The sequence below is a fragment of the Bos javanicus genome, chromosome 26 (genome assembly GCF_032452875.1).
Source record: "Bos javanicus breed banteng chromosome 26, ARS-OSU_banteng_1.0, whole genome shotgun sequence".
Classification (NCBI taxonomy): domain Eukaryota; kingdom Metazoa; phylum Chordata; class Mammalia; order Artiodactyla; family Bovidae; genus Bos; species Bos javanicus.
Genome location: NC_083893.1, coordinates 37988770 through 38005200, shown reverse-complemented (window position 1 = coordinate 38005200; position 16431 = coordinate 37988770). Strand labels below are relative to the sequence as shown.

Here is a 16431-nt window from a genome sequence, read left to right as displayed (position 1 = left end):
GAGACAATTACTATTATAATTAAGATCTTGAAAACATTTGAGTGTACTTCTCATCTTTACCTGGCAACTCATATCTAAAATTTGTCTTCAGTGAGATACTGGATTCTAGAATCTCTTATGTATCTATGTTAAGTCTCCCAGTAACCTGGACAGTTGGCATATAGTTTCCCTCTGTGATGGGTATATTTTCCCTAAGGTATGCTGGGAGGGCTGGGGTCGTGGGCCCTCGTGTCCACCAGGGTTGCTTGTTCAGTCCCTCCTTGTCTGTCTCATCAGTGGTCACCTGTGAGCAGGAGGCTGCGTGTCAGAGAGAGCAGAGGTAGAGCCTCTGAGGCCTCAGACCTGTGTGTTTCCTTTGAGGGTATTGAATTTCTGTTTCTGTGTTTTTATTTGTCATACTGCTATTTTTGAAATGGGAATTGCATACTACTGACTAGGTATTTTCCATTTTAATAATAGTAATAAATAATTATAATAATATTATATGATAATATATAATATAATAGTAACAATAACATTTATATAAATAATAATACCCATTTAGGTTATTCTTTCCTGTCACGCTTTATGACAAATGAGATTGCTTTAAAAATATACCCCATTTTCAGCATTTGTAAAGATAGTAAGTATTTTCTCAGGAGTTCTTTTTACTTCCATACCAGCATAACGCTTTGTTCTAGTGAAAGAAAATTTATCTAGTGTGGGGTTAACGACTTCTGGTTAAAAGGAAAAAGAGTTATCGGGGCCCTCCTCTTTTCCTTGTATAAGTGGAAAGACATCTGGAAAGTGTTTACTGGCCACAGACACTGGAGAGATACTGATTACATGTTAATTAAACACCTATGGAAGAATAACTAAAGTAATCGAGACGTAATTCTTGAATAAATAGTTTAGTTTGAGGTTTAAGTTTTTCGTGTTTATCTCCATTGTGCCAATCACTGTGGATATGAAAGACGAGATTTTGAGAAGTAAGTAATCGTAAGTTTGGGGCAGAAACCCTTTATGAATTAAAGGTGTATATGCATGGTGGGTGTCCTTTTGGAAATCAGGTATACTGGTTTTGAATCAGTACCGTTTTCTTTTTTCAAGAAGCAGTGAGTGGGATGTGCTGATAAAGCCTTTGCTCAGAGGCACAGATCTCAAGAGTTCTTAAAGCCTTTTCCAACTGTAATAAGTGAAACTAATTTTTGATGTTTAACATTTGTAAGCCTGTGAAACCAACAGGGCAGTATCAGTATTGGGAAGAGTGAAGCCAAAAGTAGAAGCCATGTCTGAGAATGGGCCTTGAAAACGGTTCCTCAAAACAGAACAGAACAAAACAAAATAAACTGGTATGTCAAAATAAAGCCGTCAGTGCACTAGCATGACACAGCAAGCACGTGTTTTTCCAGAATCACATACCCTTAGGTTAATGATGACATTAAAGATGGGTGTAATCTGGCGTGGGGGATGGCTTAAGTTCACATGTTGGAAACCGAGATTGTGCTGTCAAATTTGGCTTTGCCATGTAGTAATGTGGTTGCTTTGGGAAAGTCCATCCTATCGATTAAATCCTTCTTTGTTGTTAACAATCTTGGAGGAGAGATAAAAGTGGAAAAATACACTTGGGTTTGTGTCATACCGATGAAAATGTTCTAATTTGAAAAAAAAAAGCTCTTAAAAAATGACTATATATGTATGTATACATACACATGCACATTCACACACACGTTTGAGCACATTTATAGCTTCTTAACCTCAGGCCTGAACTGGAAGAACATTCCATTTATTGATAGTGATCCTCAAAAATGCCATCCTTTGGTTCTTATCTTTTCTGACACACTTTGTTACAGTCCAGATCATACCAATTTGTAGACACAAGTATTTAAAATGAAGTGCTAAGCCTAGATTTAATAAAGTAAGCGGCATTTCAGTTGAATCTCACATTTTGAAAACAGACTTTGTCTCTAGGCATCTTCATGTTAGGCTGCTGTACATAAAAACCAACTTGGTTTGGCAGCAGACAGTGAATTTCTACCATTGAATGAGTCACACCTACATTAACTAGAAAATATATTGCTTTCAATTATAGCTGTGCCATGTTAGGGCAAAAATGAGTGGGGAGGAGAGGCTGCCAGTGAATTTTGTTTGAGCTTTGTATATAGCTCATGCCCCTGAAGGTTACCTTTTCTGTAAGTGATTCAAATAGGATGATCTTTGACAGCACCAGCTAAACTTAATTCCTTGAAAACATCAGTACATACTTTATGTTGTAATGTTACAACTATTTTATGTAACTTATAGTAATTAAAAAAAATAATTTGCAAGGTATTAATATTCATATCTGAAATATTTTGGTTATAATCTGCTGTCTTTGCTAAGGTCAATAACCTTCAGTTGGAGTAATGATATAAAATGTTTCATATCTTAAAGCTTTTTGCACCAACTTATAACTTCAGCCTTTTGTACTATTAAACACAGTATTTATTTAGAATCTAACCAAGGTGTCACAAGTACAAATGATAAAAAACAGTGTCTCACTTTGATAGTGTTCTTCTTATAGGTAATGATAAATATTTCACTGGCAGTATGAATTAAACTGAAGATCTAATTTTAGCTTTATTAAATTTCTTAAATAGGCTACTTAGATTTTTGGATTCCAAAACATAGGTGAAGTTAATAGTGTTGAAATAGTAATAGTTTGTTAATATTTAAATAGGGCAAGGTAGGAATGGTCTTTTTAAAAAACCAATGTTTGAATTGATTGAGTTGTATTCTTTCCTAGCTAAATACATTAAATACTCTCTAAATTTGGGGCAGATTAGTAATTTGTTGGTGAAGTTCTATTTTTAGAGCCATTTCCTAGAAAAATCTTAAGGCGTTCTTGTTGGAGAGGGGTATATATACACATTTGAGGCATTAGTTTTTGTATTTTATGTTAATGTGTAGGAAGAACTATTTCTCAGAAATATTTCCTATGCTACAGCACCTGTTCTGGCACTCAGAATTTTTCCATTACAATTCATTGTTGGGCTGTAGTTTCCTTGAGAGGATTCTGGCTGTAATTCACCCTTTGATTTTGATTATTAATTTCATGTCGATGTACACACTGCATTGTCTTGATGGAATAAGAGCTTCAGTTCACCCGCCTCCCCCCAACATAACCTCCCCTAATAGAACAGTTTTGACAGATGTAGCTATCAAAGTACCTGGAGCATTTGCATATCCAGAGTTCAGAACTGACACATTTGTTTCAATTTTTGAGATAGAGATGCTGCCAAACCTGGTTAAGTTTGAAGTTGCTTCTCATCAGTGCTGTTTCCAGAGCTCTGATATTTTAGGAAAGTTGTTTGCTTGCATCACATTAAAAAAAAAAAAAAAAGAGCTGAGTTGATGGATATTATAGTGAAGAAGGTCTTGTGGTTCTAAACTCTTGATTCTCTAATCCAGAGGGCAAAATTATTTTCTTCCTGTTTTTGTGACTACTTTTAGAACTCTCTTAACAACCATGATTCCAGAGGTAAGGCTATTGTTCAGATATGAAGCTGAACATATATTCCAATTAGCTGTTACCAGAATTGATCACTAGAACCTGTGACTCTAAGAAGGCCAGCAGGTGCTTTCTGTTTTCTTAATTATTACGATTTCTAGCCACTGAAGATAGGGTAAACAAAGCACAAATACATTAAGTGGTACCTGTTGGTACACAGTAAGAATTTAAAATTGAATATCTCCATTTAACATCTTGATTTTACAGAAAGGAGATTTCCTGTGTTGTGAATTCCAGGGGTGTGTATGAAGAATACATTGTTTCAGAGTCATCTAATGCCTGCCAACTGTCTGGCAAAATTTATTTTATGTCCCTCTTTGAAATTTTACTCCCCTACCTCCCACCCCTTACTTTTACTTTCTTTTCGTCTTTCCATTAGACAGGAGAGTGTAGGACCATTTTCTTTGCAGTATATTTCACTGATTAGCTCTGGGAGGGAATCTGGGACACTGGGGCAAAGAAGTCCTCACTGAACAGGCTCTTGCTGGTCGGCGGTGATCAGCCACCTGGGGAGGCTGCCTGCCATGGAGGGAGGGGTGTGTGCCTCCGTTAAGGATCATGTAGAAATGACTCACTTTCATTAACTTTGGTCATTTCTCAGTGGTTTTTTAATTTAAACGTTCCTCTTTGTGTCATTTTGTAGTCTGTGCATAGTCCGGGGGGCTTTTCAATGGTGATTTTAATTCTTTGAAGCCTTGTTCTCCTTAGTTCTTAAAAGTAATTCAGTTATTTCATATAGATGAACAGGTAGCACAATGTATGGAAAATAAGCTCTGCCTGTCCAGGTGAGGGAAGGCCTAGTTGAATTCCTTTACGTGAAGCCGAAAGATACGTTCTTTGCTATAAAAAATGGTGTACATCCTTGAAGTTGGAGCATTTTAATATGAGAAAAATAAAAATGGTACTGAGTGATGGGGTTTCCTCTCAGGCTTTTAGGTGTGCTTTTTAGATCTCATTGCACTGAGGACGTTTTCTTTCAACCTTTGGGGAATGATTGGGTGATCACCTAGAGTGGTGTTCCTTATGCTCTCTTTTAATTATGTTTATGGTGCTTTTAACAAACCTTAAAAAAAGATTTCAGATGTTACAAGTCTAATTAAAGAGACAGACAAAGCACAGTTTATACTGTAGATTTTTTCTGCAGTTCAATTAATCAGCATGTTTTCTCTTTTAATTAAAACCATTTTAGTAAATTAAAGCCCACAGCAAAACACATATATAATTTGTTTGTAATTAGCTCTTAATTGGTGGTAGTTGAAGCTTAGCACCCTTGGTTTCTTTCTTCATGATTGCCATTTTATTAGCAGCCAGTCATTAATTAATCTTTTTCTAATTAGCTTATAAAACTGTTGATGGCACATTATTGTAAATGTGATTTTAAGTTCAAAGCTTGTTAATAAGCTTTCTTACTTAGAAGAACAGAGATAAAGAAATTGCTGAAAACAGTACTACAGTTCTTTAAAAAAAAGAAAAACTGTCTTTCTGATGGGGACTGTGTAAAGCATCTAACAGCTTATGGTTAATTTTTTTCCCTTATGAATGGAATAAGTTGCTTGATTATAAATGTCTCTATCCAGGAGTAATTTCAACAGTATAACGTCTTTTCTCCCCCCTTTGGACTACTGTAATCTACATATAATTTGAAGCCTTAATAGTCATCATTAAACCAGGTGTTACATAAACTATTTCACTATGAAATCAGAGTTGAGGAAAGGTGAATCATACATATTTATACATGTAAATATACAATATATGTAATATGTCTATACAAATATATCTTCTATTTTAAAAACAGGGTTTGTTGGGTTATGCCTTGAAGTAAAAACCATTTGGCTTTAACTGATTTGTAGTTAAATAGGTGTTAAATAACAGGTGTTTGTGCAGTTGTGCACACAACATAGATATATGTAGTACACAAACATGGAAACCTGTGCATGCACGTTTTAAGGTGACAGTGAAATTAGGCTGTTCTTTCTAACAGAGGGAAGAAGACTTGATTTAAAGTCAGTATTTAAATGACTGGATATGCCGTAGCTTATTTGCTGTCCTCAGAGCTTCGGCATCTCAGGTATGTCCGTGGAAATGTACCAGTCCCACTGAAGACATCCTGAATTCACTGCAGCACCTGCCATGTTAACCTGTGGTTTGAATAAAACACATTAGCCACGTCATATTGTTTATTGAAATATATTACCGATTTCATAAAACTTAACTTCATGGTATTCTGAGCTGTTCATCAGTAATTTTGCAAAGTTTTGAAAGTTATTAAAAAGAAAAAAATAAAGCATCATTGGTCCTTGGAAGTGCTTTTTCTTCTTTGCTGTTTGAACTTTGCATGTTATTTCAACTTTGGCTATTTCTCCGCTTGTTTTTAAGAAGGCATTTTATGATGCCATGCAAGAGACACTAGAAAGGGATAGCTGACAAGGAAAAAATTAAAAATTGGATAAAAAGTAAATGAATAATGTCATATTACCAAAAAGATGAGAGGCTAATTTGTGCCGACTTTTTGCTAATTTTGTTCAAGCCTCAAAATGAGGAGCTGTCAGCGTTCTGTGTAGCACTGATGACAGTGCCAATGATCCATGAAATAAGCTGCCGCTGGCTTTGTTCTGATAAGAATGAACAAATCTGCACAATGTTCGGCTCCCAGAATCTCATTTTCATACTTGCATGCAGGCGAAAAGAAATAAGCTGTTTGCAGGCTTGATTAATCAGACATTGGAGGGGTTTTTGTCTCTTTGATCTCTTTCGTCTCCTAGGTAACTTGCTTGACATTAATGTTGAGCTTGAGTAAAGACAATCAGGAATTGTCGACCAAACTGATATAAAAATTAAAGACCTTAACACTTTAAGTACTCCAGTAATGGTTCCGCTTTACTTCAGAAAACATCTGTTTTCATTTAATTAAAGAACAAAAGAGAATGGCATAAATATTTTTCATAGAGACCTATTATTCCAAAGTTAAAGTATGATAATTGGTATTTTTAAATAAGTGCCTTGAAAGTGTGCAAAAGGGAGGGAAACTTCATAAATCTGTTACAAGCTAGTAATTTGAAGATGAGTAAAATATTTTATGAAATGAATAAGAAGTTTACAGTGATGCTAGATGAAGCTGTTTGAATCAGATTCTTTAAATGATTATCAGCAAACTTTAGCAGGGCAAGGTTTAGCGAGAAAAACTAACTTTATTTTGCAAGTTTGTCTTTTAAAAATCTTGACTATGTTACACGATGTGCCATTATATCTGTTTTACAACCCAATATGATTTACACATGCTCAACCTGTAAAATTGAAAGGAATTAAAAAAGTGTCGCCGTGCATTTGCTTGAGGTTATGCAGACGCTTTTACAAATCTTCCAAGTGGCTGTAGAGATGAACGCCTCAAGGGTCCAGCCGGGGCCCTGCTTTCCCAACCAGCTAAAGCCCTTATCTGAAATCCAAGCAAAGTACCATTAATCTTTCTGAAAGACCTTTTATGGCTTTTAATATATCCCAAATTAGAACATTTTACACCCTTGGTTCCTGAAATATGGTGATAAAAAGCCTTTAGAGCTTAATTTTCCTTACCGCTTGCTCTGACCAATTTGCAGTTCTTTGTGATAATGTTTAGACACCTTAATTAAAATGCAGCAAAATATTGGATGTTCTATATGGAAAATGCTGATACTTTGACGACACACAGAAGAAATTCTGTATATATTTTTATTCTTGAAAAAAATTTCTTCCCACATGGTGTTGCTCTAGTTATCTGATGACCCGAAGCCGTTTTTTAATATAAAAACCATTGACCAGGCTTTTGTGATGTTTACATTGGGCCCGAAGATGCTTTTTTTCTTTTTAGAGAAGCGAAAGGGGGATTCTTGGGGACCTATTCTGTTTGTTTGTAATATTGAAACATAGCGTGGTATTCTTTTTCTTCTGGAGCTTGGCTTAGTCTTCTTGCCTGGGAAAACATGTTTCTTCTCAACTGTCTTTTCTATAGAAGATCTTATGATCCTTTCAGATTTCCAAATATTTCCGTTCTTTTTCTTTTCTCCTTGGGAGTAAGTAAAACACATTCATCTTAAGCATGCAAAGGCCCCAGCCTTGATAGGACTTTTCATCATCCTTACAAGCTAAAAGATCCTTTCAGTTAAATACATAGACCAGGCTTGTTTAATGTTTATCAGTTAAAGAACATTTCATTGAACCTAACCCCAGGCAAAATACAGTTAGAAAACAGACTTTCCTACAAACAAGTCTGTTGGAAAGTATTGCTTACGTACCTATCGCTTACGCTGTTCAGTCTGCAAATCGATGGAGCCCTCCCATGTAAATACATGTTTCTTACGCTGTCATGAAGTATTTGTAAGAAGTTTATTCCGTGTCTTACGTGGTGCGTGTGCTCTCAGTCTTATCTGCGATGCTGATTGTGCTGGGTTTGGCCTTCATGTTGCTAGAAATTCTCCCTTCTAAGAGTTTGTGACTATGCTGAAAGGAGTTCCACGTGAATCAAATGACCACAGTCAGGGTCCAGACATACTGAGATGGTCTTTGGTTTGTCTACTCCGAATCCAGAAAACCCATGTTGGGAAATCTCAGTAAGTTAAAAATATAAGCTGCACCATAATTTACAACAGTTTCAAGAAATAATTTTGTCTCACTGTTAATGGTACATAGCAGCTGTATACTTCAGGTCATTTTTGTTTCATACTCAAAAGTATAGGCTCACTTTAAATAGAAGATAAACTAGCTGAGGTGGGGTGATCTCAGCAAAGCTATTGTATATGAGATTTGTATTTGCTGTCTAATAAATAGGAATATAATTAGACAAATACGGAATTCCGTGTTTTACCTTTTGGAGGTGGGAGACAGAGAAGGAGGCTATCCTGCGCGAATGTGGGGAGACCCGGCGTACCTCTTAAACTGAAGGCGAGCTGTGTGTCCTGATAGTAGGCAGCTCCTTAGGTGCGCTTCCTACTCCCCTCGCGTCCCCCAGCACCCCTTCGCCAGGTGGAATTGTACTCTGACCAGAGGGCTGTGAGCAGAGATGCTGTGTGCGCTTCTGGACTAAAGCACCGAAGAGCCAGTATGAGCCCCTCCAGCCAGCTCTTCTCTGCCACTGAGACTTGAAAGCCGTGTGTTGAGATGCTGGCAGCACCAGATGGAGAGCCTGGCCAGTCCACAGCTGACGTGAAGTGAAACAGAAATAAAAGTTCAACCAGTGAGATTTGGAGATTTGTCGGATACTGCAGTTTTGACTAGCCTAACCCAACAGGCACTAACTTGATTTTTTTTACATTTATGACAAACGGATGGCTTTTAGTCGATAGGAAATCCATCTTCATGATGAATGATGCCACAGCATTCTTCTGAGCTTTGTTTTCTCCTTCGATGAGGAAGCTACAGCCCTTTGATTCTTAGCCTTTTCTTAGTTGACTTAAATAAACTGTTCCGTGGTGAAGAACTGAAAGTGAAAAGAGAGCCAAGAGAACAGGGCAGGGATTGAAGCCATCAGATGTAACTGACAGCCCCTTCTCCCTAGCTCCCTCCACCCCAGCCCTCTTGTTCAAAGCCGTGTCTGCAGCACCCGCAGCAGTGCCTGGCAAAATAATGCATTGGTGCCCTCATGATATTGGTTGCACGAATGTCCTCCTTGTGAGAAAAGATGGTGACGACGGTGGTGGTGCTAGTGTTGGCTGAGGTATCAGGAAGACTCTGACTTGGTCTCTTGTCCCAGGTGGGCTCCCAGCCACAAGTCCTCCTTCCTTCAGTGGCTTTCCTTTGGGTTTCGACCACCTCAGCATACTGGCTTGACTGTCACATTGTTTCCATCTGCTTACCTTCTTTATGTGTATTCTTTCCTGGACTGAAAAATCAGATCTGTTTTTGTTCTCGTTTGTAAACCCTGGACAGTGCTTGATGACTGCTTATTTCTTTCATCCTAAAAAGAAGCTGTCCTCCAAGGTGAGCTGAAAGGAGTGGCAGGCAAGCCAAACCTCACTTTCCTAGGTCAGCTTCTCTGCTTACACGTGAGCCCCTAACTGCCGGCCGTGCCTCACTGTCGGCAAGCAGGTCCCCAAACCTTGGGCTGTGATACTGTGGCCGGAGAGTGGCTTCTGGGCCCTTTCCTCTCGTACACAAGTCTGCCGGCTGCTGAAACGCAGTAGGCTGCGGTCAGAGAGAGAAAAGGAAAGAAACACCAGGAAGCGGTTTTTGTAGCCTTTGTTGTTTTAACAGATACTTTTGAGCCTTCCATGTAGGCGGGCATTTTTAAAATTGGAGCCCACTAAAAACAGAAGAGCCCCATGCCTGTCCTGGAGACACTCACTGAGGAACAGCTCTGCGGCCGGAGGGCCATGGAGAGTCCACTGTTGGAACTGTAGGCTGTGGCGTAGAAGCTGAAGGGCTGGAGAAATACAAAAACGAAGATGGTGTTGGGTTGAGTTAGAGGAGTTTTGGGGGGCGGGGCCGTGAGGACGCTTTGTTCTGCTGGGACCTTTAGGACTGGGGCAGATGAGTGGAAGGAGGGTGAAGGGGGCTGCTGGCAGGGAACGCTGTGGTCCTGGGGCCCCGCCTTTTTGCCTCCTGGCACCCCTTATATTCTTTTTTCTGTCAGTGAGTGCAAAGCGATTGCCCATCACACAAAGTGTGTTTATCAAGTAGTAATTAGCTTTCCCGTGTTTTATTAATCACATCTATGACTGCCAATCCGAGCTTCTGATCAGTGTGAGATAACGGATGCGCCCATACCGAGTTGCTATAATTCTAGCCCAAAGCAAAGACACTGGATGTCTCTGTCAGCCTGCGCCGCCTTATCAGGGTAAATTCCTGTCTGTCCTACTGAAATGCTGAAAGCTCTTCAAGATCTTCATCCACAGGCCTGGTGGGCCCTCGAGGGGCCTTGGTGTGGGAAGGAGCTCCATCCGGGAGACTTGCATAGCTAGGGTAAAGGGCTGGCTGAGGGAGCAGAGGAGAAAAGGGACTGCATCTTTGCATTTGTGGTGGTACTTTGGCGGTTTTAGAGGCCCAAGCATTAAGAATTTCCATTCTTAGCACTTGTAAAGTAAGGTTGACCTGGCTTTCTTACCCACAAATTCTCGAGTATCTGTATCATTGTAATTCTTGTATCAGCTAGAATATTTATTTTCACTTTTTCTCGTTTGTAATTCTTAGCTTGGTGTAAAAATTGCCAAAGCTATTGCCTGCCACAACTTCGTGAAAGCCAAAAAGGAGGCTGAAAATTCACAGGTTGCACGAAAAAAGAAGAAACTTGCCTGGGGGTGAGTTTTAAGAATATTTTTAAAATTAGTGATTCTACCAACTTCATAGCAATTACAGAAATCCTGTGATACATTTTGTGAATCCAGTTTGTGCATAATGTTATTCATTTTATTCTTTGGATCTTTGCTGCATGTTTATCAGATTATAAATATAGAGGCATGTCTTCATCCTATTTGATATTTATTTTGTAATTGATGGAGTGTGCGAAAACTTTTTTAAGTTTATTTTACTTTGGCACTTAGTAAACATGTTACTTCAGTAAAGTATTTAGAAATGAATTGAGATTTTCATGTTTTTCATTTTAGATTTGAAGCAAAGAAGAGGTGGGAAACCAAAAGCAACATGGGATATATGTGACTTGCCAGAGTTCTTCAAGACCTTTGAGGCTTCACTCGAGTCTTCAGTTGCTCAATTTACTAAAAAAGATTTTGTCAGAAAATTGATGGAAGTAGAAAAAATAAGCATAAAATTTGGGAGTTGATTATCAAATTGTTTTTCAGTCTTTTTCTAAAGAGTCCATCCCACTGAAGTGAGTGAAGTGGACCATCCCATTATTTGTGCAAGTAATCCAAGCATATATACAGGGGGGAAAAAAAGATAGGATTTATTTATTTATTTATGTAGACCTCCAGTATAGAATCAGTTTTACTTTTCCTCCATTTGCTGGAGCATAGCCAGTGAGCTCCTTGTACTTCCTTATCTGCACGCAGTGTAACTGCACTCACTCTGGAGCTGTTTTTAAGATGGGCATTTGTGTATAATGGATTAGTCATAAGTGCAAGAAAGATCCTGTGTTTACAAATGCCTTTATCTTAATGTTACAAAAGTAATTATCGGTTCTTTATTGTAGGCAGTAGAGTTGATATTTCATAGTAACATAATACAGGTAATTGATTAATCTTTGTGTACCTTCAGGTTAAATAACACCATTTTAAAAAAGGACAGAATCTAACAGTATTTGGAGAATGATTTAAATTCAGGTTCTCTGCCTGGAAATGTCTTCCTAAATATCTCTCTCAGCCGTGTCACTCTTTAAATTATGAGATGGTTCTTGGAGAAATTGATATAATGGTTCTAGACAGTGATAACTCCAGACATTGAGACCTTGAACCTTCACTCCTCTCCCCCATTGCTCCGGGAACCACTGAATGCTTGCATACGGATAAAGAAGACTGGCGCCCTGCTAAGTGACTTTCACTGCAGGTGTGTTTCAGAGTCCCAACTAGAAAGGGCTTTGAGAAATTGTCTCAAGTTGGTGGACAAGCCCACAGCTGGATGCTGTGATTTTTTTTTTTTTTTTTGGCAGGCCTGGGTTATTTTGGCAGCTCCCTCTTGGTGCTCAGTCGAGGTAAAGAACTGCTTATTGTGGTTTCCATCTTGTCCCTTCCTGCTACTTCATCAGAAGTTTTCTAACCATCCGATACAAACTTTCTCTCTGTTGGTAGTATAAATTCAGGAACATAGAAGATGAATCATGGTGATGGTCTTATTTTGTTAATTTTAGACTTACAAATAGTAACCAAATTTTAGTAATTTATGGTGACATATTTAATGTTTTTTTCCTGTTCTGGAAAAAGTGAGCAACTTATTGCTATTTGAAAGAACAAAAATCATATCTTGCTTCCGTTTAGATGGTGAAAACTAGTATAGCAGAGAAAGTGAGATTTTAGGAAATTGTGTCCCTACTTATGGACTTCATTGTGAAAAGATATTCAGACCAAACATTGGAAAATCTTATATTTTAAGACAATATTCCCTGTTGAGTTTTATAGATATAATCATACAGCCTTTACCTGTAACATCTTACTTTAGGCTCTTGGTAGGTGAATGCAAACTTAGAATATAGGAGATTTTCCTCTCAAAAAAAGACTCATCATGGGGGAAATATTCATTGGTTTTGTCTGAAACATGAAAAACCATTCTCTTTGAAAAGCAAGCAGGTAGTGTAACATTCTCACGTACGGGGCTCCAAGACAGTCGTCCCCCTGCATTGTCTGCTCGCCTTTTCCCACTGACCTACTTCCTTAGCACGTTTCCTGACCCCCTCTGGGCATAGTTCCCCTCTCTTCTCATGGTGAGGCCTGGCCAGAGTGGTCACCTTTAGGGTCTGGTTTGGGAGCCCCTGACCCAAAGTCCAGCTGTCTAAACCCTTCTTCCACCTGCCCTGGGGCCAGCAGTTGCTCATTCCTTCCACTCAGGAGTCCCACGGATGAGGACATTGTCCCTGAGTGGATGGCATTATGGTGGAATCAGGTCTCAGGGGATTCACTGGATAAGAGGAGCCATGTTGCAGAAGTCCCTTTCCCTTCGAGTCCTGGCTTGTGAAAGGGTCCAAGATCTCTTCGAGTCCTGGCTTGTAAAAGAGTCCAAGCTCATCCAGCAGAAGAGGAGTGGGAGGGGAAGAGGATTTGAAGAAGAGGAAGGCACTGGTTTTCTTGGGTTAGCCCTGCTGGCATATCATTTGGGACCACTTTATTTTTAATCTGCTTTAATTTGAATTTTCCTCATTAAAGCATTAAAATGGGGACATTATTCTTAGAAAACCCAGATTGCCCCAGAAGTATAGTCATTTGTCCTCTCCATTTGGTGACAGTGAAATAAGGATTCTCTTTGGATCAGTAATAATTTCAGTTCCTGAAGCTTTAACATGTGCATTTACTACCATCAGAATGCCTGAATTAGATTAGTAATGTAAATGTCAGTTATTGTTAACTGAGATTAATATGTTTCAGGCCATGGGTATGCCATTAATGTAACTATGATTTACTGTTTGAGTACTTCAGGCTAAAACACCTTACTAAAGAACAATAATTTTGGGCTTTGCAGCCCTGGTTCTGAGAAGTAAAGTTGATAGTGCATTCCTCTTTGGAAGCCCTCAGGATGTTTCTGATTTTCCGCAGAACATTCTCATTTCTTTCACCAAAAGGAGAGTTTGAATATATAATCTCAGGTTTGCTATAATTAGTTCTGATGACAGACCTAAATACCTTGGCCCAAACTGTAAATCAGTAGTTAAACAGGTTTCTGCAACTGATCATAAATCTCAAACTCCGTATTTTAAATGTGCTAATTTTTTTTAGAGAGACAGCTAAGGAAGGAGCAGGCCAAGGACAGGAATAAAATGTTACTTGAACTTTAGTTAACAGCTTAAAACTTCATCTTTAAAACGTACCGAGTTCCCTGATGCCTTTTGTCTAAAATGTTATCTTGTAAATATTGTAATAACTTAGCTTATTCTTCACTCTGATAAGACAAGTTTGAACTTCGTTCTTTTTTATATAATTTTATTTATTTATTTGGCAAGCAGGAGCTGCCCCGGCTGCTGTACTCGGGCTTCTCGTTGCGGTGGCTTCTCTTGTTGCAGAGCAGGGGCTCTGGAGCACAGGCTCGGTAGTTGTGACTCACGGGCTTAGGTGCTCCGAGGCACGTGGGATCTTCCTAGCCCAGGATCGGACCTGCGTCTGTTGCATTGGCAGACGGATTCTTTACCACTGAGCCACCAGGGGAGCCCCTGAACTTAAGATGAATATTAATTTTCAGATGCTCAAATTTTCATTTGTTGGGTAAATATGTCACATTTTTAGAAAGGTATGTCCTGCTAAACTATAAAAAACTATCGGGTTGATCCTTAAAAAAATTGCTGACAGTTGGCATCTTACTTCAGAGATCAGCTTTGAGGAAACAAGGTAATAACCTTAACATCAGGCCCCATTTTGGAAAATTAGTGAAACCTGGTTAACTTCAGGACCAACTGAAATAATTCAAGTTTTTCCATGTTGGCAGAAGTTGCTTTATTTTTAGTATCTGGCAGAGCAGCAAATGCTCTGCATGTCAATTTAATGTTTTTTGAAGCCAACTGTTTATTCATTGGCTTAAAATTTACACTCTACTAAAGTCTTTGCCTTGACTTCCATGAAACAAATAGTAATATTTGGACAAAATATGTGCACGAAAATCTTTTTCCAAGACCAAGTGTAGATTAGTATTTGTGGCATCAGTGCCTTCTATCATGGTAATAGATCAAAAAAAAAAAAAAAAAAAACTTTGAAAAGGCTAAGTCAAAACCAGGACAGTGCAGTTCAGGGAATTAATTTTTATTATGAAATAATCAGAGCATCTTTCTAGATTTTCAGGTTTTTAAACTGCTAAGAAATGGAATCTCTATAGAGTAAATTTCAGTGAACTGTCAAAAGATTATTTTATTGATCTACGTATTTATTCTTGACCTTGATAACATTCTGAGACAGTGAGACCTGTTTTTCCATTTTTGAGGGTGGGGTGCTCTGTAGATTTTGGTAAAATGAGTGGAGCTGCATTCTTTAGTCTTTATTATTTTATCCTGCCTCCATATTACTCACTGTAAAAGACTCATGCGTGCATTCACACACTCATTCAGTGTTGTAGCTGTAATCAGCACAAAGACTGACTGGGGAAAGGATTCCCAACTCCAGTTAAGAACATGGAAGCGTGTAGCAGATCAAGATGCTGTGGAGAAACTCAGGAGTCAAACCATCTGTGCCCTTGGGTCTCAGTGAAGTATATAGTTTCTTCATCTCCTCTGATCGGTGAGCGTTCTAGGGATGTGTGTTCAGTTTGCTAGAATTTCTTCAGACACAGCAGTACTATCCGAGATCTTCCAGCCACTCTAGCCTTTGTGACCTTGATCCCTGGAACACAGCCACAGGCCTTTGTTGGGACTATCCATTAAATGCCATGCAGTATGCTGGGTGTTTAGATGTGCTTTTCAAATCAATAATTAGCTGAGAGAGAATCATCTTTTTATTAGTATTAGTAATTCCTTTTTACATTCAGGTAAGAAAGCATAAGACTTTTCTGAGTAGGATGGAATTTAGAAAAAAATGAAGTACATACCTTTTATGTCCAGACCAGATTTCTTAAGGAAACAGAATAAAAGGGACTGAAGGGAAGGAAAGGTATAGTGTCCAAGAAAAGCCCTGGCTCCTGGCTGCTCCTGCCCCAGGGTCCTTCCTGTGTCCTCTCTGGCATCATTCTAGAAGGCCCAGCCCACACCCCCGCCCAGGGCCCATGGGCCGCCTCTTGCTGAATTGCTGCAGGGGGCCTGCTCTGTGACAGGTATGGAATGAGGTAATCTTTTCCCACCTCTAATTTCTGAAAGGTGTGTCTGTCCAGTTATTACTTGTTCATTGAACTGAAAGGTTCAGAAACCAACAGCTCTGGTACAAGCTGTAATTATTGATGTCTGTTTCATATTCATCTGTAAGTTCTGGCATTTGATCAAGAAGTTAATGTATCACTTCATTTTCAGGCTGAATATGCCTCAGCTATAAACGTTATATTTTTTGATGGATAGTATACAATTACAACTGCCCAGAATAAAAAGTGTTTTCATTTGTAATGTGAGTGATACTAGAAGTTATTATGGATGTCACAAGGAGTAGTGAAACAATGAAGCCTTGCGTTGCTTCAAGTTCCTCCCCACTTAATATCTGAGAGACACTCACTGAACACCTACCCTGTTAGACACTAAGCTAACTCATGCCGATGCAAAAGTGAATGCGCACAGTCTGCTGGGAAATGTTTAGGAAGCATGTTTTGGACAACTTGATTTTCAGGTAGGCTGTTAATACAAAGGGACTTCCCAGGTGGTTCAAGTG

General features: G+C 38.8%; 1 protein-coding gene across 2 annotated transcripts in view; it reads left to right on the top strand.

Annotated features, from left to right (window-relative positions):
* FAM204A (family with sequence similarity 204 member A) overlaps positions 1-16172 on the top strand; it is a 33876-nt gene extending 17704 nt beyond the window's left edge. For both annotated transcript variants that reach the window (XM_061403619.1, XM_061403620.1), the window contains exons 7-8: positions 10688-10794; positions 11101-16172. In XM_061403619.1, the coding sequence (XP_061259603.1) occupies positions 10688-10794; positions 11101-11152 (159 nt within the window). In that variant the 3' untranslated portion in view covers positions 11153-16172. The remainder of the gene's footprint in view (positions 1-10687; positions 10795-11100) is intronic.
* Positions 16173-16431: the final 259 nt, after the last annotated feature.